Source organism: Ixodes scapularis, unplaced genomic scaffold, assembly GCF_016920785.2.
Source record: "Ixodes scapularis isolate PalLabHiFi unplaced genomic scaffold, ASM1692078v2 PGA_scaffold1__304_contigs__length_218370807, whole genome shotgun sequence".
NCBI classification, from domain to species: Eukaryota; Metazoa; Arthropoda; class Arachnida; order Ixodida; family Ixodidae; genus Ixodes; species Ixodes scapularis.
The window spans coordinates 111261831-111283827 of record NW_024609846.1 but is presented as its reverse complement, the minus strand read 5'-3'; the positions used below and the strand labels follow the sequence as shown (position 1 = coordinate 111283827).

At 43.5% G+C, this 21997-nt stretch overlaps 1 protein-coding gene across 1 annotated transcript in view; it reads left to right on the top strand.

The window, feature by feature from the left end:
- The window catches only part of LOC8028771, an 84624-nt gene extending 64713 nt beyond the window's left edge, over positions 1-19911 (top strand). Inside the window, exons 8-17 of the mRNA XM_042290292.1 lie at positions 1239-1322; positions 2226-2322; positions 5835-6070; positions 8333-8461; positions 9895-10261; positions 10373-10891; positions 12149-12253; positions 12949-13050; positions 16893-17159; positions 17721-19911. Coding sequence (XP_042146226.1) covers positions 1239-1322; positions 2226-2322; positions 5835-6070; positions 8333-8461; positions 9895-10261; positions 10373-10891; positions 12149-12253; positions 12949-13050; positions 16893-17159; positions 17721-19019 — 3205 coding nt within the window. The 3' untranslated portion in view covers positions 19020-19911. The remainder of the gene's footprint in view (positions 1-1238; positions 1323-2225; positions 2323-5834; positions 6071-8332; positions 8462-9894; positions 10262-10372; positions 10892-12148; positions 12254-12948; positions 13051-16892; positions 17160-17720) is intronic.
- The last annotated feature ends 2086 nt before the right edge of the window (positions 19912-21997 follow it).

Below are 21997 nucleotides of genomic sequence, written 5' to 3'. Positions count from 1 at the left end.
CCTGTACGAATGGGCCTTCAAGAAGGGGAAGGAGAAATAGTAGCGCTTAGAAGTAATTTTAGTACTTCCAAAACTAATCCGATTACTCTTGTGATTACTTCATAAAAATGCATTCACATGAATATAAAATTACTTCAAAAGGTAATCGATTGCAAGTAATTTGATTATTTGTAAATCGTACGAGTACCGTGCACGTCCGAGGGTGCTCCAGTCAAGCAGTGGCACAGTTTCTCTTCGCCTAAAGAAATTTTATGAAACTATTAAATGGACAATAAAACAATATTATTTTCACTGAACGCTTTTTATGAAAACACAGTAGGGACGGCGAGACAAAGAAAAATATATTTCAAACCCAATCCTTACTAACGCGAAGGCACGAGCCTGTAGCTCCGAGCACGTCTGCTGGCTCGCGTTCACCATAGCTCGACATTGTTTCGAGACAATCACTCTATTTGTCTCAAAATAGCCGTGTACGATAGTAGCATTCTTTATAATCGTTATGAAACACATAATATATATATATATATATAGTGTTTCACGAAAAGTCGACAAATTCAATATTGCGAAAACTACTCGTCGAAACGAAAAAAAGGCTTGTGTCGTTTTGGTCCTGGGCCAGGATCCTATTTAGTGAAATTATTAAAGTCCGGGATAATTACGCTGTTAATGATTTTCGTGTAATAAACTTTTTAAATACTGTGTTTAAGGGCGTGGTTTAAGTTAGAAAATTGCCCAGCATCATTGAAAAACACTAAACCAACAAATTGTAGAACGACTGAAGGCCCGTGCGGCATTTTACGGCTTTCTGAAAAGCCGCGCAAATTCGACGAGTTTTTAAGTTTCAGTTTGCAATCGGAGCGCACCTCGGCCCCGACGGCACCGCGCCTCGTGGAGAAAAAGTGCAACCAACCTCTGCTGCGCTGTCCTCACGCAACGCAGCAGAGGCTGGTTGCGCGAGGCTGGTTCAGTCTTGAAAAATGTCTGTCTCAGGCCGAAACGTCGACGAACTTTACAAATGATATGTTATAAAACAACCATCTCAAGTACGTTTTTCTACCGCACATGTATTAGTACGGCAATCTTTTATATTTATTTTACGTACCCCGTTCTTTAAAACAGGTGGCATTCTGATCGGAGATTGGGCAATCCGAATTATTGCGACACCTTACTCTCAAGAGAATTAGACCATGTTCAATGTGGGATCAATAACGTACGTTTGTATTCTTTATTTCTTTCAGTGAAAGTGGCAAAGTGCTCACGCAAATGAAGGCGGGCGATTTTTTCGGGGAGATCGGCATTTTGAACCTGGACGGCTTCAACAGGTACGTGTAAGAACGTTACCCTCCCTTTACTTACCGCGCGGACATATAAATGGAAGGAAATGTAACTTTACCTCAAGTGCTACCTCAACCTGGGCAGGGCCCTATCTCCGATTGACTAATGAAAGCTATGAGTTGGACAAATTGTCTGTTTCATGTTAGGTATTAATTAGTACATGCATATTTCACTTTACTCAGAAAATATATTCCTGTATAAGTAATCGTTGTGTAGGAACTATTCGTAACCAAGCCATAAGAAATTTCAGGATCGAAAGGCAATTCACATGTTTAATGTAAACTTAAAGACAAAAAGAAAATGACAGCTCCGCATTCTTTAGTGTTTTGGAGCACACTTGCTTTGAGCGTGGTCCCGTTCAGTTGCAACTATGTTGTCACGCTATCAATGTTGGAGAAATAGTTTTGTTGCTACGCACTTTCTCTACTGTCTGTTGTGCCTTGAGAGTTATTGCTAATTAAGTTCGAGTGGGTAACATAGTAACATGCTCACAACAGCAAATGATGATAAAGCTCGCAACTCAGATAGTTACTCCTGCCGGTTTTGATATAAACCTCCGTTGTACAAGCATGCAGTCTTGTAGTTTGCTATAACATAATGCATATCAAAAGTACTTGGCTGGCAGTCGTGCTTCGGTGAATATTTGAGGTAATAGTGGACAAACATTGTACGAGCGCGCTGTGTATACTCGACACGAATGACTGAAGGCACATTTGCAATTTTTAGCTTAAATAAAATCATATGCAAATTAAACTCCGTGTGAAGCCAGTACATTGAACGCTCTATCAAATTGAACGAAACGTTGATTGCTAACTAACATCTAAACTTTTTCTTGTTTTTAATGCTAGGAAGTAACTCCTCCAGTTTTGTCGTTTTCTTTGTTCCTCCAGGAGAACTGCAGATGTTCGTTCGGTGGGTTACTCCGAGCTGTTCAGTTTGTCCAGGGAAGACGTGCTCTCTGCCATGAAGGACTACCCCGAAGCGGAGGTAACTTCCATCCCTGCCATGCCTTGAACTGCGTTTCCTCGTTACCGCGAGGACGCTTTGAAATGGCTCACAACTAACCCAAATTTAATGTAAACATTTAATTGTTCACTTCCTATTTCGTAGGTTATTCGATTATTCTTTCACGCTTTACTGTTATTAAAAAGGCACTCCATAGCGAACCTCTATGTTTAATGCTTTGACCAAAAAATTAAGACTTCCGTGTAAACTCTACGTCAGCTTCGCTCGATCATTAAGTCTCAGCTTTGAAGCAGCAACATAGAAAGCACGTGTTTGTCGGCGTCACAAATAGCGTAACCCTATAATGAAAGGGCACCCCTGGTTGCTTGAAACCCGCTGCTAGCTATGACCGGATTGTTCTTCGAGCCTCGTCGATTTAAGACAGGGCTCCCTCGATTTCAAAAGAAGAACATAAAACCCCGAAGTCTAGCTGCTGTCTATAAAGCGATGCCCTTCCCTACTAAAGCTATACAATCGCGACTGCTGTGTCAGTGGTGTGCATATAAGAAGCTTGACCTAAATTCTACAAAATCACAAGTGATAACGCTATCACCAAAAACTCTCGGCGTTTACTCAGATTTCTATTTCGGTACAGCTATTATAAAGCGTGTGTCATTTGTGCGTCACCTAGGTGTAATGCTTGTTGAAAAACTGAACTTCCATAATCGTGTTCGTGTGATCCCTTTATCATATTTTAGAGCGTTGGGTACTGTCACTCGCCCCAATTTAGTGTTTCGCAACATTTTGTTTTTATGTCTTGTTCAGAACCTCATTTTGCCAAAACTAGATTTTGCATCAGTTATTCGGAACAACTTGCTCAAGGCCACTGCTGTGGCGACGTGAGAACGAGTCGAAAAGAGATGTGCCAGAACGTTTCATGCTATATAGAACTTGTCTCAGTCCTACTCTTATCAAAATGCAATTCATGTTTTAAGTTTGACGAAATTCAAATCTAGGCGAGGAAGTGGTAACCTGATATTTTTGTTCAAGTGCGTGCCTTCCTATTATGACTGCTCTATTATAATATCCTATATCCAGATTAACGACCATGTGAGACATTTTCGCTGCAATTGAACATTTGAAATTAACCCCATGCATTGTCTGTCCTTACTAGTTCGCATTTAAAACTTCTTTAATCATCTAGAGACATTGTTTGTTTACATTTTTAACTACGACCTTTTGCTGTCGTAAAGGAGCCCGCTCTTGTTAGTGTATTTTTGCAGCGTTGTGTTATAATAATTTTTTTGTGCACTACCGTTATCGGCCCAGGCTCGTTGGTAGGCGCAATACATACATATATACATACATACATACATGCATGCATGCATGCATGCATACATACATACATACATACATACATACATACACATCGCGACACTGTTAGCGCGAACACGACATCGGCGCCTTTTCGCATTTTATCAGCAAAGAGCATTAGTGGGCACACATTTTTACCCCTTATATTAGAGCACTAGATGAGCTCTTTCTATAAAAATAATATCTTTGATGACAACTTTACGGTTCTAAGTGAAAAGCACAGAAAACTAGCGATCGCTTGTTCGCGCTAACAGTGTCGCGCTCTGTACATACATACATACATACATACATACATGCATACACACACACATATACATACATACATACATACATACATACATACATACATACATACATACATACATACATACATACATACCAGGAATCGACAGTATTACAAATACAAGTATTTTAAATACGTATTTAAAATACTTTGACTATTTTCTATATCGTATTTAATTAGATATTGGCAAATGTATGTGCCAACTGTATTTAAATATTAAACAATTTAGTATATCAAATACTGCCCAAATTCAATTTCGGGCGCTGTTTGTTCTTTTGTTTTGTTGTTTCAATCAAATGCGATATTATACACTCTTTGCGGTGGCAGTCATAGGCAAAGAGCGTTACCATGTTGCGCTTTACTCATGAGAAACGCGCAAGAAAAAAGAAAGGAAAGTTAGAACTTGGAACGAACAGAATGAGTACAATTATTGACTTTTCGGCATCTAAAAAGACGTCGCTTTAATCACATGCTGTCTGAAAAGGCTTCGTTGCTTCAACAAATACCTTTCAGATTAAACTCGTACTATGAATACATTTTGTTCCCTTGTGTATCGCCCGCCTATCTTATGACAACCAACGTCTATATTTAGAGCAGCAACTTTTCTTTTAAGCGCTTGATTCTTGTTGTATATAGACTCCACTCTTTATTTGGGCACACAGACTTTTTTTTTTATCCGTGGTTAAATTTAAGTTTGAGATGTCGGCCTATGGGAGCAAAATGTATTTGTAAAAATATTGTAAGGTGATCAAATGCTCTCGTTGCATTTGTATCTTGTATTTAAATCATTTTCTCAAAATATTAAACGAAGACACTTAAAACTGCTTACGTGTAGGAATGCCAAAGCATTCCTACACGCAGCGCATTTCTACAAGCAGCCCATGCCACGTCTTTCGTCTTCACACAGCGCTCCGGCGGTGACATCACGCTCCCCCATTGCGCAGGCGCAGCGCCCGCGCTGGTTCAACGACTTCAGTGACGATGCATCTGCGTTGCTGTGCTTTTCTTTGTGTTTTATTTTTGGAGCCCTTCCGCTTTAACCTTGAGCACCCTGGCGGCTTCCGTGACGAAGCATCTGCGTTGCTGTGCTTTTGGCCAATGGGACTTTAGGTGCCGTTTCGCTCAGCCAATGGGAATCGAGGTGCCTTTTTTCTCTGCTACAGACAACGATCGACGGCTTTGCTCCGGGGTGAAGTTAATAATTCCGCATTAAAATTGTAATTGGACTTATAATTAAACACATTTTTGTTGAAGTATTTTCTACTTGTTTTTCGACATATTTTTGAAACTTTTTTCTATTATTGGTACATACGTACATAAACATACATTCGGGAACACTTGAAAACAATACATACGTCACGCTGGCTCCTATGGGGAAGACGGCGACTGCAACTTTAAACGTGTACACTACACTTAATCCTGTCTCTCCCAGGAGTCACCATGATGAATTTTAAGGAATCTGGTGCATCTAGTCTCCCACAGAGCACTTGGGAGGTCCGATCACTGCAATCTACGAAAGGACCTTGGCGAATGACCAGGCTGAAATCATGTGTGGTTTTGTACTTTTATACTGCACATGACGTGTGTACTTTTACACTGCAAATGACATAAGCCCGTGAAACGTCATGTAGTGTGTGACAGCGCTGGCTGTGATTTATTTCTAAGGACCAAAGGAACTTTAGGCCGCGTCATTCGCCGAGCTCTGTTGGTAGATTACAGCCACTGACTTTTCCTAATGTTCTCCTCGAATGTAGACGCGCTAGCTATTTGCAGATTGCGACCACAACGGAGAGTCCCACTGACTATCCAAGCGTACACAGCGTGGAAGATCATTCCCCAAAAATCTCAAAAGTGTAGCGTGGCGTATCTGAGACGTGTTCCTCGCGGCGTGCCGCAGGAGATCCTGCAGGCGATGGGGCGCAAGAGGCTTATGGAAGCCCGCCGGGCGGCGTCCGTCCGCAAGGGCGACGACATCATCTCCCGCACGTCCCACGGTGGTCCCATGGAGGCGAACGCGCCTTCGCCCCAGGGCTCCGTGCACTCGCGCGGACCCAAGTCCATGGATGCCATGCGCAAGCTCAAGAAGGACGTCAAGAACCTCAGGCAGCTGCTCAGGAACCGCACCAACACCACGTGAGATGTCCGGACAGCTCTTTTTAATGCAGAAGCCTTTCTAACCGAAGCGGAGTTGGGACTTGTGAAGCCGTAACCGTAGACGGGGCATAGCCGTGTCGTTCCGGCGGGGGCCTGGTTATCTAGGAGCTATTGCACGCAGCTAATAAGAAAGCTTAGCATTGTTAGTCGATTTTCGGAGAATAACCGAGCATTGACAGGGCACCAAGAGAGTTTGCTTAGGTTTTGGAAATGCAAAGTGATTGTGAGAGTATATTCTAATCGGCTGCACTGAGTATATATATATATAGTTTACAGCTAAAAATAGAAGGAATCTGGCGAGTTGCAAACCGCTAACGAGGCATTGATCCAAAAGTGCAATCCGCATCATAAGTAGTACTACTGTGGCCCCTCCATGCTATCTGAATGGGATAGTGCGTGCAAACCTTTTTGCGGTGTAATACAAAACGCTACATCCTGACTAAGAACGAGTAAACTTAGAAAGCGGGAAATGTGTGTCGACACTTGAGCGCTCGTTTCCTTAGCACCAGTAATGGTAACAGTAAAGCGTGAGGCATATGCGCGTAAAAACTGTCCGACCAGACGTGCGAACTGTCGGAACGATCAGATACGACAGGTTTGGTCACACCGGAGCGTCGGACGGGCCTCCGTCCGGCTCCTGCATGCGACCAACTTGCCTAACATTCGCCGCACGGCAGTCCAGCTGTCGGAGAAAAATTGGGTTGTGTGTATGTTTATACATCCTAGAACTTGGTCTGCCTCAACGGGCGACGAGTCTCCCAGTTGTAGATGGGCAATTTAGCCAGTGCAGTACAACCGCTAGCCTGGGGTCTTTAACGTGCATCACGCATGCAGTAGTGATACACGACCGCACGCCGGTACAATGCTCATCCAGATCGAAACGGACAGGGGTGGGGATTGAGCCCAGGATCCTGGGTTCTGCAGCGCGAGCTTTCGCTCCACGTGCTCCGAGCTGGTGTGCGCTAGCCCACTAGGCCACCGATCCCCCTAACTGTCGGAGGACCGCAGCCGGTGATAGCACGAACGACGCGAAAGTCGTGTTGTCATGCGACAATCGGCCCTATCGGGGGAGGAGGTGCTGGCCAGAGGAACAGGGTGTAAGCGGTGCATCACGCGAGGAGTCGTCAAGGAAAGCAATGGGCGCCATGGAGCTTTCCCGAGCGCACGAAACGAGCTGCTGATTTCCAGCATCCATAGCAAGCCGGACTTCTGGAACCGCTCGAGATCGCCGAGACACGAATATGCTCCGTTTCACCTTACGATGGACGGCAGCGGATGACGAGCCATTCCAATGCCGTGTGGGCGTCACGTGATCTTCGGGAAAGACGCAGCAATACGCGGTGTGCGTAGTCACGTGATTTGTATGCCGTGCTCGTTTCACTAGGATAGCTCCTAAAGGCCGCTGCGGTCCATTGTGATTAGTTCATGTTGAACAAAAAATTAACCTCACGTAAATTCTTCAAAGACACGCACACGTTAATGGCATACAACAAAACAGTTTGTTTTGTTTTAAAGCCAGAAAAACCATACATTAGAGGGGCGAGGGGAATAAAAAGTATTTTGGTCTCTAAGCTAGGTGGCGCAAGCTACCACCCCTTATATATACAACAGTTAGCATCCATCCATCCATCCGGTAAAGGGATACCTGGAGCTTAGAGGGTTGAACGAAACAACGCCAAAGAGGCATCGGAAGCATGTGTCTTGAACTGTCGCGTGCGGCGAGTCGAGCAGCCATTTTTACAATGATTTGTAAGTCGGATCGAATAGCTTTGTCGCGCATGTGTCTCGAACTTAAAAGTAATAGTAAAGAAAACACTTTACGGCTTTAACAATCTACACCAGACGCCGGTTTAGCAATGCCTGCTTTTCACACTTTTCCTGCACGCGTGGCTCTATCGTTTCTGGAAGCTAGTGCAACAACAGTTTAACACCAAAGTTTTATACCGAATCTCAGAGGGTTCACGCTAGTGAAATATACTGTATGTTAAGCATAAAAGGCGGTAGTAGCAAAAGACATTCAAATTTTGTAAGTTTGTGGAAATATTTTGAAGACATTCAACTACCCAAGCCCGCCTTTGAATGGTTGGTAGTAAAATAAATACAAACATAAAATGACTGGTTTTGGACCTACAGCTATCAATAAGGTAATATAGTTTTACGTCCTTTGTAATAATATCTGTGAAATGTTAATGAAATAGTATACACTTTTGTTAATGAATTGTTTCGTTTTTCACTGAAAAGGACTCAGAAACCACCAGAAATTCAGCTTGAAATGGAGCCTGTGATGTCATCAGTGGAGGAACACCATGATGACAGCGACGTCGGAACACCCTCAACACCTGTAGCAAAATCGTTACACAAGTTGTTCAGGTAAACATTTTTGTAGGCGCAATGGGTTTTAAAATTGTAGAATATTAAATTTGTTGGGAAACTAGTGCCTTGCAGCGATTTCCAGAAATTAAAACTCTTAAAGCGAAAGGGTTAATTTCACTTAGGATTCTAACCTTAAAAAATATAGAAATTCATTACCGAAGTTTATATATTATCTGGTGACCTATATTACAACAGGCGTCTTCGGGGCACACCTTATGTTAAATCTGGATATGCAATAACCGTTGAGTAACTAATCTGTTTACAATAATTAAAGTTCGCTTAAAGAATATTTCCGCAGAAATAGATGAAGCTATTTTAATTATAAAACCTTGGACAAGCATGATAGCCATCTGATACATTATTCTTTATGACTTTACAGAAAATTTCATAGCCGCCAGGAATCACAAGGTGGTCAAGCACTCAAAGGTAAAAACACATCTGATTGAAGCCAATCTACTTGGTCAGGGTTGGTGCAGAGTAGTCTCGACGAAGTAAAGCCCTCTGGACCTCTAAGTTCTGAAAAAAATCTTAAAGGTGCACTAAAAGAGTTTTGACCTTTTTGTAATTAAACCAGACGGTACAGGGACACAGAGAACGATTAACTCACATGCGTAAATTGCTTTGATTTAAGAAAAGCAGGAAAAAGATAGTAATACTTTTTCTTTCCTACTGATGTGCTAAGGATAAATAAGAAAAATGTCAATCGACGCCAATCGTAACGGCGCTCAATGTAACTGTGCCAGCGACAACCACGGTTTTTCCAAACTTTGCCCTTTCCCTTCAGCCGTGTGATTCACCGTTCACCGTTAAGTCAAAGGATGTTTCTACATCTGCGGTCAGTTAGGCACAGGTTATGTACCTTTTAAAAAACAGTGACATTTTCTGTCCGCTTATTGCAGGAGGGTCCCGACCTCTGTAAAAGCCACCGCGATATTGCTAGATCATACTTGGGTGGCTGGTATTGGAACGTAGGTGATTGCTATTCTTCGCCGCTATACATGAAGTGTTTATTCGTTTGCAGGCATTGTAACAAGTATTTCGTGCATCAAAGGTGAAGAAGAGGTGGTAGACCAAAGCAGAAAAACTACTCTTCGTAAACTAGGTACATCGCTTTCAATGGCTTCTTCCCAAGAAACTACTCCAACGCAGCCAATAGGCGCCGGCTTACCTTTACTAACGCGCATCAGAATGCTTAGGGAAGCAGAAAAATCGTCCAAGCAACCAGTTTCGGATACATCCAATTCAGGTGGAACTCAACCGCGGAGGGAGCTTCTTCCAGGTTCTCACGAGAGAAGCTCGCGGTTAGAAGCTCCAGCCAGCGCTCATTCTAATTTGTTCGAAAGGCGAAGACTGTCGAAATCGCAAGCCGTTTCTACAGAAGCAAAGTCGGTAGACAAGCCTCGAAAAAGCCTTGCCGAGAATCTCCACAGGCTAATGTCCGGTAGCGATACATCGGCCAAACACGCTCCGGTAACATTTCAAGTTCACGCACCTGTCGAACCCCCAGCTGACGTCACGAACCAGAACATACCGTTGCTAAAAAGGGTGCTCCTACTCAAAGCGATGGAAGAAAAGTTAGATAGGGAAAAGCAAGCGCATCCTCAAGCCACTACTACCACTGAACAAACAAGTGCCTCAAGCAAAGCCGCGCTCACCAAGCTGTCGCCCCCACGACCAGACACCCTGTCGTTAATTTCGCAGGAAAAACCACAACATCTACCCGATACATCGAGCGCAGCTGCCACGCAGCCGCCTAAAAGTCGTCTCTTATCCCCCAAATTCGAGTTGGAAGATGAGGTATTTCGTAGTCCAAGTCCAAAAAAAGAAGACCGCGACATTCGGTCCTCGTTCCACGAAACTGGCAGTGTTTCCGGCGAGCATCTAGTTTCCAGGCCACCTCTTAAACAGGTAGTCGTAAAACCGCACGAGAAAGTACTGCACACGGCGCACACGTTGGCAACCTTGGAAGAACAGCCGAGCTCTCTCGATTCGTCTACCACGGAAGCACAAAATTCACAGAGCGATAGCCAAGCAAAGAGGACGTTGAAGATGGCGGCACCCCAGGGGGCACCAGTGGCAGTGGCAATGGCGCCCCGACCTTCAGCCACGTCCTTCAGAAGCAGATTGTGGAACAGGAACAGCTTGGAAGGACATGCAGCAAGGAGGAGCCTTCTTCGAAGGATGGAAGCTGTTGAAATGGAGTCTCAAGACGCTTCCCAAGTTCTGCGAGGGAACGTCGATGACTTGAGGTCACCCAACAACGGACCGTCGAGACAAAGATTCCGAAAGGGGGTCATCGATGGCCAGTCTCCAGACACAGATCTGGAGCAGAGCCTTGTGTCCGGACTATTGCGTCAGGAGGACGGCATCGAGCAGTACGTCGCAGCAGCCATGAAGCACATCAAGCTGGCGTTCAAAACGTATCTGGTGCGTGGTCAAGCTATCTTATGAATAATGCATTTGAAATGGATGTGAGCGTTTATTTTTAGTTAGTTTACGTCGCACTTGTTTAAGTAACCTTTAAGTCTCTCGGAAATCTGCTTCACCAAAGTTGACTACTTTCCAGTTATTCATTTGACGTATCAGAATCAGTATAGTAGTTTATACATTTTATTTCGAAAGCTGATAAATTATACTTTGGGATACCTTGAAGATACATTTTGCAACCTAACATTTAGTTTAAAAAGTAATTGGGAAATTAGCTTAAAATTATAAAACCCGATGAATACGGTACCATAAAAATGTTTGCCTTTACCAACAAAAAACAAATCGTCGTTTGTTTTTTATTTTCTTTTTTATAATTCAAGGGCTCCACCGTTCGGCCATCTGGGCTGACATACCATATTTTCATAGATGTCGGTTTGTTTTGTCTGTGTTTTGCTCGTTTAACTTGAAAGAGCAAGGCAACCCACGTGACTCAGCCAACGCCTTCTAGATGAAAGGACGTGAGGCTGTATTTTTTACGGCCTCTACCGTTAAAAAAATAGAGTATCAGCTAAGGGCTGGCCCTCGTATTGCCATTGATTGAGCACGAGTCCCAACCGAAAATACTGGCGCAGCACTCGTATTCAGGCCGTAAAAAACCCAGCTCTACGATATTGTTATCTAGAAGGCGTTGGTTCAGTCTGCCATTAACAAACAGTGAACATGTTGTTTTCGTTCCGTTCAACTATGTATTTTAAAGAAACCTACACTTCAAAACTTCATAATGTAAAATTGATAGTTTGCTAACCGGGAGGGAGCACTGAAGTTTTTTTCTCGTTTCTTGACGGCTGAAATGTTTAATCTAGCCTATACTTTCGCACTACGTTATAATGAACACTTCTTTTTATATCTGGAAATATCAACGGTGAACATATCGGGTGGCGAAAAATGGCTCTAGAGGATTTTTTCGATGCCTGCCCATAAACAAGATGTATTAAACAAAACAAAAAAAAAACGCTGTTCTTGCGGTCGCTATCGCTTTATAACGTCCGGACCGTTATCACCCTCGTTCACTTCCACTCTAGCACTAAGTCATTACACACATTAACAACGTAGAGATCAGAGCCAATCACAAATCAAAATCAAGATCAAAATATACCCTCGTATCATATAGGTAGACATTAAATTTCGCACATTTTTATAAATTGTCAACCAAGTTCCGTTTGCCTGAATACTTGTTTGTTGTGCTACTCTACATAGCATGAAACACATCTCCAGCTGAACTCCAAGATTTCGCAACTCGAGGAAGACATCAAAAAGAAAGATGCCGTGATATGCGACCTACGAAGGAAACTGCTTCTTCAAGTAAGTAAGCGGTTACCGTTTCCAACGAAACACAATTACTGATAAGTAATCATCTTCCACAATGTACCAATACGACCTAGAAACTTTTCTACTATGGTTTAGCGTTTACTTCTTTTGTCATCCCAAGAGGAACTAAAGGCAGTGACAGCACTGTTAGGCCCGAGAGTGTCCAAGTCCTCCCCCCTTTTTCGAGAGTGTTCCTCGTGAAAACAGGCCTAAGATGCTTCTGGAGCAGTAATTAGTTTGAGCTTGGTTTTCTACCCCACTTTCTCGTGGTTATTAAAATTACTTTTTTGTGGTTGCTCTTTATTGTTTTTAATAACGTGCGTCCTTGAATCCTTCCAACGACAGTTTGTCATGATGCAGCTTCTAAGATACTCATTTTCATGTACTTTTTGTCGGCTTTGAAAACCTTCGTATTTTCTTATTGACGGTTTCGTTGATTGCTAAGACAGCGTTCAATGGCGGCATCGTAAAAAAAGGAACAATATTGACAAATATGTCAAGGTTCTACACAAACCGTTTGTGGAAGTACACTCTGGGTTTTGATTATCACATTGCCTGTCATAGCACTTGTTTTCCATAGAGAAAACATGATTTCATCTGATCGCCACGTGCTATATCAGTGTTTACAATATCCGTTCCGATAGAACATATGCTTATATTTGACCTCCACGTGACATCTTTGCTTGCAGGAACAAGAGCTCAGTCGCCGTGAACTAAGTTATTTAGAAGAAGTGAGCAGCCTGAGTGATACCAGTTTATCCTGGTCCGATGAAGACGAGCTCGTGCTAACGGTGAGGCCTTTCACTAACTCTGATGAGAGCGTCAATGCTTTCAAGTATTACGTATAATTTCTCTAAAATACAAGCGGTAAAAACGTACATGAACAAAAAGGGAAGCAACGCCGTGTCGGAAGAATAGCCTGACGGATATGACGTCTCAGGCTTCTAAACTGCAAAACTTAGCGTGTTGATGGGTTATTTATGTTTACACTTTTTAATGACTTGAGAAAACGGCAAATTAAAGATACCTTATAAAATTAGGTCAACTGAATGAACTAAACAACTGAACACATGACACTTTTAACCATCTTATAAAATTGGTTGTCCTGAGTTGACAGCTGCGGGACGTATTCTTACGTCTCAACTGCACCGATCAGGTTAACGTAAGCCTCGGTGCAACTAATCAAATCACGCTAACAAACATTTATTAACCTTGAAATTATAGAGACTAGAAATCTGTGTATGTGAATAATGTAAAACAGTGGTAAAACACACACCAGCTATTGACCTTTTTTCGCGTTCGCGATTGTAAATGAGGCGCACTTGATACGTAAGAACAAGAAAATAAACCGTCAATATCATGATTTTATTTTAAATAAAAGCAAACGATCCGCCGTTTAATTGCAAGCAGTTGTAAAGAATCCTGCCATTTAGCCCCAACTATACCTGCAGAGTTAATGTGTGAGCTTCCCGTGGACCCTATGAATCCACAGAAGACACGCTTCTGCCATTCTAGAGCTCAGGTCCATGTCACTAATCACGCTCAATTTTGCTATACCTGCCAAGTAAGTCCCGGCTACATGACCGTCAAGAGACATATGCGGCATTCGTCGTCATCCAATTCGCCATAGATCACTCTGTCCAGAACCTTATCCTCTACTTCCAGCATATTTGGCACGGAGGAAAGTCCGACTCCATTTCACGGCACTGAATATGGACGGTGCATGAGCGTCTTTAATTTTTTTTTTTTGTCAACTATCACGCGTCTGAAACTTCCGCATGCGTAAACACCCTTTAGTTTATTCTACTTATGTAACTGTGCACATTCCCTAAAATGTTCTTAAATGAAAAAGCTTGTTTATATTTGCACTTTCTATCCTTTCCTTTATTTAATGTATTTTTAGAACCCTTTTGAGAGTAGCATTTTGCGAGGATATACCTAGTAAGGGTAGTTTTACGATCGCAGTAATCCCGAACATTCAACTCCTTTTTTTCCACAGCTCTTCCATCCTCGCCTTCTCGATGTTCTTTAGCTTCCATTGTATGAAATATGTGAAGCTAGTAAGAGATCGGACTGCATGGGACTGAGTAACTTCCTAGAGGCATGTGTGGTTTTTATTAAGAAAAACTTAATTAGAGAACAAAAACAAATAAACAAAGAAAAAATATTTAAGAAAAATTGACATAAAGGCTAAGGAAAGAAAATCATGATGCTTTAGAAACGTCTAATCGATTGCAGGTGCCTTTCCAGAAAAACTGCCGATCGCCCTTCTGGTTGTTGTTTTTTTTTTTTTTGCTTTTAGTTACGTTGAAATATTTTTATAAATATAAAAAACGGATTATTCAAAGTTGGGAATATGTTAACTTCATTTTTATTTCCTCCTTAAGATTCCTCATTACATGCTCCCGCAAGGTGCCTCCTTCGAATGCCCGTGGAAATGCAAGAAACATTCCTGCATGCTGTCACCTGATCAGTCACCCATTCACCTTTCTATTGCTTAAGGGGTCACTAAAACGGATGTTGAGATCGCCTTTCTATGGCGTAAACACTATATACGTGTCATATCTTATAAGCATCCTAGAATGCCGCGTTACGTCCTTTCTCTAAAATATATCGCAGAAAAAAAAAAGGTGGGTCGTGATATTTAGTTGCGTTTTATTGTGGAAAAAAATTACACACATGTTTGTAATTTGAGATATTCTAGGGTGCTTATGGCGCGTACATTGAGTTTGCGTTATACAAAAACGATTTGAAAACTCGCTGTAGTGCCCCTTTAAAGCTTTCTTTTAATTCTTGGCCGGTTCGAATCTGGGTGTCTCTCCCGGGGGTTAAAATATCCGCACAAGGGATTTTGAGGTCACGTGACCGTCTCCGTGGGAAGAAGTAGCCAGCGTTACAGGCGACTCCGCTCAGCAGACGTCAGCCTTGCCGGTCGTTTTCTTTATTTCTCGTGGAACGCGACCTTCCCCCAACCTTACGTGCCGTACCTAGAGTGCCCGATTGCGATTCATCCCGCTCACATTTGAGGCCTTTTCACCGTCTTTGAGCGTACCAAATCAAACTTGAATAATTGAAGTGAGAGTGGACTTACGGCAGCCGTTCGGAATTGAACGCTCGCTACGTTTAGTGTCTTGTCCCCACGAAGCCGGTCACAGCACCTCAATATCCCTTTAAGGCCCTGTCACGCTGAGGCAACAACGGCAACAGCAACACAACACGTTGTCCAACAGTCAGGCAACTTGTTGCTCGCTCCCCGTGTTGTCCGAAAAACCTGTCACATCGCGGCAACAGCAGCACAACATGGACGACAACAAAAATGTTCACTCGGCATGACAACTTTTGGCAGCAAAAACAGTAGCAACTTGTGTTGGACAGCGTGTGTTGCCCTGATCGCTGACTGAGTGAATTTCGGGCCGGCAATACGACACCACAGATATAGCTTCCATGGCAGAGCTGGTTCCCTATGAATAACGTCTTGCTTACTTAAATAAAGGCTTCTAAAACGTTATTTAACTATAATTAAGGCTGGCGTGCAGCTAGAATACTTTGATAAATGTTTTTACTGCGGAATTACGGAAAGCGATTGTCGAAATGGTCACAGATGTGGTCGTGAATGTTTAGAGTAATGTTAAAATTAGAGCTGTCGAGAGACCAGCTCACATTACTGCTAGTGAAATAAAATTGCATGCCTACTCACCCGATGATGAAGTATAATTAAAATAATTCAGGAAGGCAAACATTAAAAGATCTAAGCAATAAAATGACCATTTTGATCCTGATTGTTGATGCTTGGAACTTGGAAACAGCGCAACCAGACCTGGTTTGTTTAAAAAATACACAGGACGTTTTGTGGAATGAAGCGACCACATAGCGGGTGATAGGCAAATAGGCAGCGTTGAAAATTATTTATTCCACCGATTGTTATGAAGGTCGATCGTGTCGGTGTCGTAGTGTTTAAGCACTGTCAGTTCAGTTCAACACCCCGCTACAAGAGACGTTGTGGCTACTGCCGGTACTAACTCAATTTTACAGTAGAAATAGGAATAGCATGAAGGAAAGAGCCCGACAGAAACACTTCATACGGTTTTCCTCGCTTAGGGCTATCTGATTTGTCAACGAATGAAGTACATTTTGATAAAATAAAGGGCGAAAACTGTGTCAATTTCTATAATCTCAATCACTGGTCGATGTCGTCTCGAGGTAGTTTCCGGCCCTTCGACCGCACAAGCACTTTGTAGAGTCACACTTCCAGTGACGCCGCGCTGCACACGAACAAAGGTAAACAATCAACGTGGCGGAGTGTTCGTGTTGTCCCCGCAGTCAGCGTGGTGTGACAAGGTGGTCAGACAGCAAATCGGCCAACACGGTTGCCGGGCGGCTGCAACATATTGTCCGACTGTTTTTGTTGCCACGATGTGACAGGGTCGCCGGTAAAACTATTTTCTCGTGTTGCCGGATAGAGTTGTCCAACTGTTGCCTCAGTGTGACAGGGCCTTTAGCGGCTGCTTTAAGCGTTGGAGGGGTACCCGCATTCACCGAAAAACCAGCCCAGGTGTTCCATTTAGTCCTTCTCCCGTGGTTTGTGCGCCTCCCGTACCTCATGGGCACCCCGCACTCTGTTCATGTCCACCAGACCGGGTCTGTGGATAGCGCCCGCGCAGAGCCCCTCCTCGAGGAGGAGGAGGACGATGCCGAGGACGAGGACCGGGCCGACGCCGAGGCCGAGGCCTGTCCCGCCGTCCCTCCCGAGCACATCCCGGCACGGGGCCGGCCTTTCCTCTACTCCTGGCCCAGACCCAACCTCCCCAACTCGCGCTCGCACCGGCACCGCACCTTCCACAGCTCGTCGTGGCATGAGCCTTCACTCTCGGCACTGGCATCCGACTCTGCACTGTGTGGGGTACGTGTCGGACGGCCGCAGAAGAGAACTGTCGCGTGCGCTGCGCGCCGCTTAACTTCGAGGCCCCCGAAGCACAAATGGCTTTCACTTGTCATCATCACACTATGTTGGAAGGCATTCTTACTTGTTCTTGCCAAGAGAAGCAAATTCTGTTGTGTGAAATGAATGCTGCAGAAGTACGCACGCAGCAGCATGCTCACCACGACAGCCGCTGCTGTTGTGACGTAAATGTAAGCGATGTGTACATTTGTATTGGCGCAGCGTCTTTAAAAAATATATATATATCGAACAAAAGACCAATGGCAGTTCTTCAGAGTAAAATGCGAAGTGACGTTATTAGAAAATTACAGACTTTTTGTGGACCAAAGACTTACTGACGACTTCATAGCAAACCATTTTTATGCTTGATGTTCGAGTTTGAACATTCTAATTAACTGGGGTTAATTGTACAATTCCTCTGGCAAGAAATTCGTGTGTTGTCTAAAATCACAGTAATTCTCACAGGCGTCCGCAGTCTGATCTAAGAGAACATTCTTTGACTTTCTGTAATTTCAACGACAGATGGCTGCTGCCAGGCTCAAACCGGAAGACCTGTGGAAGCTTGAGTTTCCCGCAAGCCAGGAGCAATCCAAGGCCACGAGCATGGAACATCTAAGCAGGCTGAGCAGCAGCAGCTGTACCACCCTGCCAGATTTCCCGACGCAGTTCAGCCCACCGGTTAGAGCAAGTAGCGTGACTTCACCGCTGACCTACAAGCGACCTCCCTCATCTTCGAATTCGGATGATTGGGAAGTCAAAATGCTCGTTGAAGAGTTTGAGAAAAAGATTCAAGAAGACGAGGGCAGTCGCCGCCATTCGTGCTACGATCCATTATCATGGAACAGAGTGCTGTCGAGAAATCTCAACCACGGTGATCTCCTGAGGCGCCAAATGACGACAGCGTCGCCGTTCGGATCGCAGGAAGAAGGTCGCAGGAAGCATTTGCGACGGAAGCATAGCCTTCGAGACGACCGGATGTTGCGCAGCCTAGCAACCAAGCAGCCAGCGATGGATGTAAGGCCTAAATTAACGAGGTTTGCTTCCTTGGACATGCCCCGGTATCACCGGTACAGGCATCTTCATCAAACTAACCAGGGAGATGACTTTCCAGGGTTTGACCCTTTTCCCGAACGCGCTTCCAGCGACCAGCTGCGGCCAGCATCGAAGGCCGCGCTCAAACGGCGAGCTTTCTGGCAGTCCAAGCAGCGCCAGAACTCTTTCCTGTCCTGCCAAGCTCCAGCTGGACAGGACCAACAGAGGCTTCTAGCCTGGCGGAGCTTGGACGAAGAATGTGAGACAAATGTGATAGACGCCAGTGAGCACCACAGCGCTCAAGAGACTTCATTCTCGAACGAGTGTCTCTGGCATGCCGACCAGACACCGCAACACCGGCAGCAGCATCAGCTGCCGCAGCAGTCACATGCTTCCAGCTCATACATAGCGGGATGGCCATCTACGCCTTGCTTGCCTACCATCAAAGAAGATGCGGGTCTGCCCAGTCGCGACAGCAACGTCCAGAAACTTGGAGCTAGCGGTTCGAGAAGCTATAGCGAAAATTGTCTCGCGGACGCTGGCGCCGCGTCGCTACCCCAGCTGTCCCTGACACGGAGGAGCTCCTCGAGCAAGACAGGGACGTCGTCCGAGACGTCGACGGAAACCACCATTCACGAGGACGACTACCGGGCCTCGAAAAACGTGACGGCGCTGCACATGAGTGAGGGCGAGGGAGACGGACAGGAGGTCATTCCGGCCGTGCAGGATAAAGGAGACAGCGTAGCGATATCTATACCTGATACTGAACACATCTGGAGTTTGCCCTAGCGCTACGATAATTGTCACTAGTCCGCATGTAGTGCCTTCCTCGGTTTCGAAATTATTCAGGCGGAGAACCCACACGTGCAATTCACCCTCCACCCTGCTTCTGAGTTGCTTCATTGTCGGTGCCTGACTTGATTCTTCGTATTTTCATATCACAAAAATAAGCGACACAGCAAAAGGTCAAAATAAGTCACTTAAAAAATTGCTTTAATATTTTTCTTTTTTTGACTGTGAACAAAAATGTTTAAGGAGATCAAGACTTAACAGAGAAGCAAAAATAGACAAGTACCCTATTTTCCCCAGTCTCAGGGTTAATAAAAATGTTGCCATTGAACCAGTTTGTCAGTACACTTTTGTTACTTAAGAAAATACCAGTAGTATACAAAGGTTTAAAAAAATGCAGGGGACCGGGGGCTTTTTATGAGTTCTTTATTAATATACCCGCACACATTGCAGCGGAAAATAGGACGAAACACATGAAGTGTCGGACGCACCCCAGGCACGTTTTAGAGTAAGACACTGTTGGAGCTCTATTTTCGCATCCACAAAGTTTGCTTACCTAGCCAATAATGCTGCAGGGCAAGAGATATCAAGACAAAGCGTATGATGGCTTCAAGTTATGCCGGCCTTCAGTCATGAAGTTTTTCGTTGACTGCACAATTTTCAAACGCAGGAAGGGCAGAGAAGCAGTGGTGTTAGTTCATCATGCTTTGCTTTCGGTGCCACTTGCGCATAAAGCGTATATTTTAGTCCACTTATTCACAAAATTATAACATATTTTCCGGTTATCGTGCTAACAACATTGAATCTTTTACTAGAAGGTATCTCAAAACTTGTCGTACTTTGTTTGGTGTCGGGTGCGCATGAAGCCCAATTTTACTGAGGTCAACGCAATAGGCACCTGAAATTTCAAGTTAAACCGTCTCACTCGTTGGAGATATATTATATATACTATGGTGTATAACTATGAATTAATACATTTTAAAAGCATAAGGGTTAGGAAGCTCTGCTCTGTGAAGATTCTTAAGAACAAGAAATTATAGGAGCAGTCGTCATAAACCTCTGGCGTATTAGTTATGATATTTAAAATTGCTCCTTTTTAACACTACTCAGTGAACGTTAGTCAAGTAGCATATGGATGAATGCAATTAATACAACCTGAAAGCCAGGGAAATAGAGAATCGTCAAAGGCCAACCCAAGCACACGGTCCTTTGAAATGGGATCAATGTTTGAATGCGTGAATGCGGATGCTCCCGTGATGCCTAGGATCACTTAGAGTCACCACAAGTACAAAACGTGCATGAAAAGTTAATTCAGCAGTGCGTACTACATGTAGACATTCCTGTTAAAGCACTTCCCATTCTCGTCCTCCAACCGTGTCCCGCTATATCTTCATAGTTACTTGCTTTGTGCTGAGGACGCCCTTCTTTTCCGTTTTTAAGTCAGATCACTTCGCACAGGCTGGTATTGTTCTCCATTTGTTTTGAGTTCACAGACAATCGGTTTATCGCGGTGTAATTTCGACATGCATAGTATGAGCATCTGGCTATGTTATACATAAAAACATTGTGCGTACTAAATTTAGTATTTATTGTTCATTCCTAATTAAAGCTTACTTAAAACTCTGACCTTATTGATCCGTCAGTATGTCACAACTTTGTGGAATTTCAATGAACTATATTTCCAAGACGTAACCCTAACATTCAGATGCCCACCGTGTAACGCCCGCTTCTGAGTACTGTCCTTTTAGCCATAAGTAAAAGAATACTGAAAAAATATATTAAAACAAAACGCGTGTCCGTTGTCATTCCTCGTTCATGTGACGTTGTCTTTAATGTGACGTTCGTAGCCAGTCTCTAGACGTTTCATTGTCTATGTGTGCACTTCCTTAACCTTGAGAAGCCTGGACTTTCGATTCTCTATTATTCCTGGCAGCGATTTCTTGAACCATCCTAATGGATGTGGTGTGAATAGGATGTCGAGGACACAGTGCCATTGGTACTTTCCAAAACTGAAATTCTGTAGTCCTGTTGCTTCCCTAAGATCTGAGTTAATGTTGTACGCCAAAACAGGAAGTATGGTCATGAAATTATCTCTAGTCAAACTTTCAATGTGAGGTGCATTTACAACGTTGAACTTCGGGTTGAAACTGTTTAATTACCCATACAAATATATTTACACAGAGGTGCAATTATATTATAGTGTTATATTCGTGCATAGAATATATGAGACAGGCTATTTCTCTTGTATAGTTTCTTTTATCATTAACGCGCAACAAGCACAGGTTAGCCGGTATTGTTATGCGTACTATAGTTTATAGAATACAATAAACTTTAATATCATCACAGTGTAGATGGCATTATGTATCAATATATTATAGGCGCACTTGGTAGGCAAAAGGTGTCCCGATTGTTAGGATAAGCGTAAAAGACAATGTCATGCTGAAGCTCTTCAAACGTGGCGCTAACCAAAGGTCATATTAATAATATTACACCAGCGGTTAAAAGATATAGCAATATAGTTACATACTTTCTTCCTGGATTCGTTCTTCATATGACATATGATATGGCGGTAAACGCGTGACTTTTTTTTTTTTTTTTTGTTTGAGCGCACACGACCGTTTACACTTACACATTCAGTGCCTTCATTGAGACACACACACACACCATTGCCAATGGCAATCTCTCCCGGGATTACCAGAGGTTCTTGAGCATTTCTTAAAGTAATACTACCTAGAACTATCTGAGCAATTTCGCACCGAGGAAGGCTTACATTTCTTTCTTCCTTTCACGTGCACTTGGCACGCTAGAGTCCATACTTTTATCAAAAACAAAATACCCCAAAAATACTAAAAAAATGACGCTATTTCTTCCGCACGGCTGCAATAGAAGAACGATAGAATGTATGTATTTTGAAAGATCTTTAACAAATCAATTTTTCTCACATGAAAACAAACAAGAATGGTCCCTGTGTCCCTTTC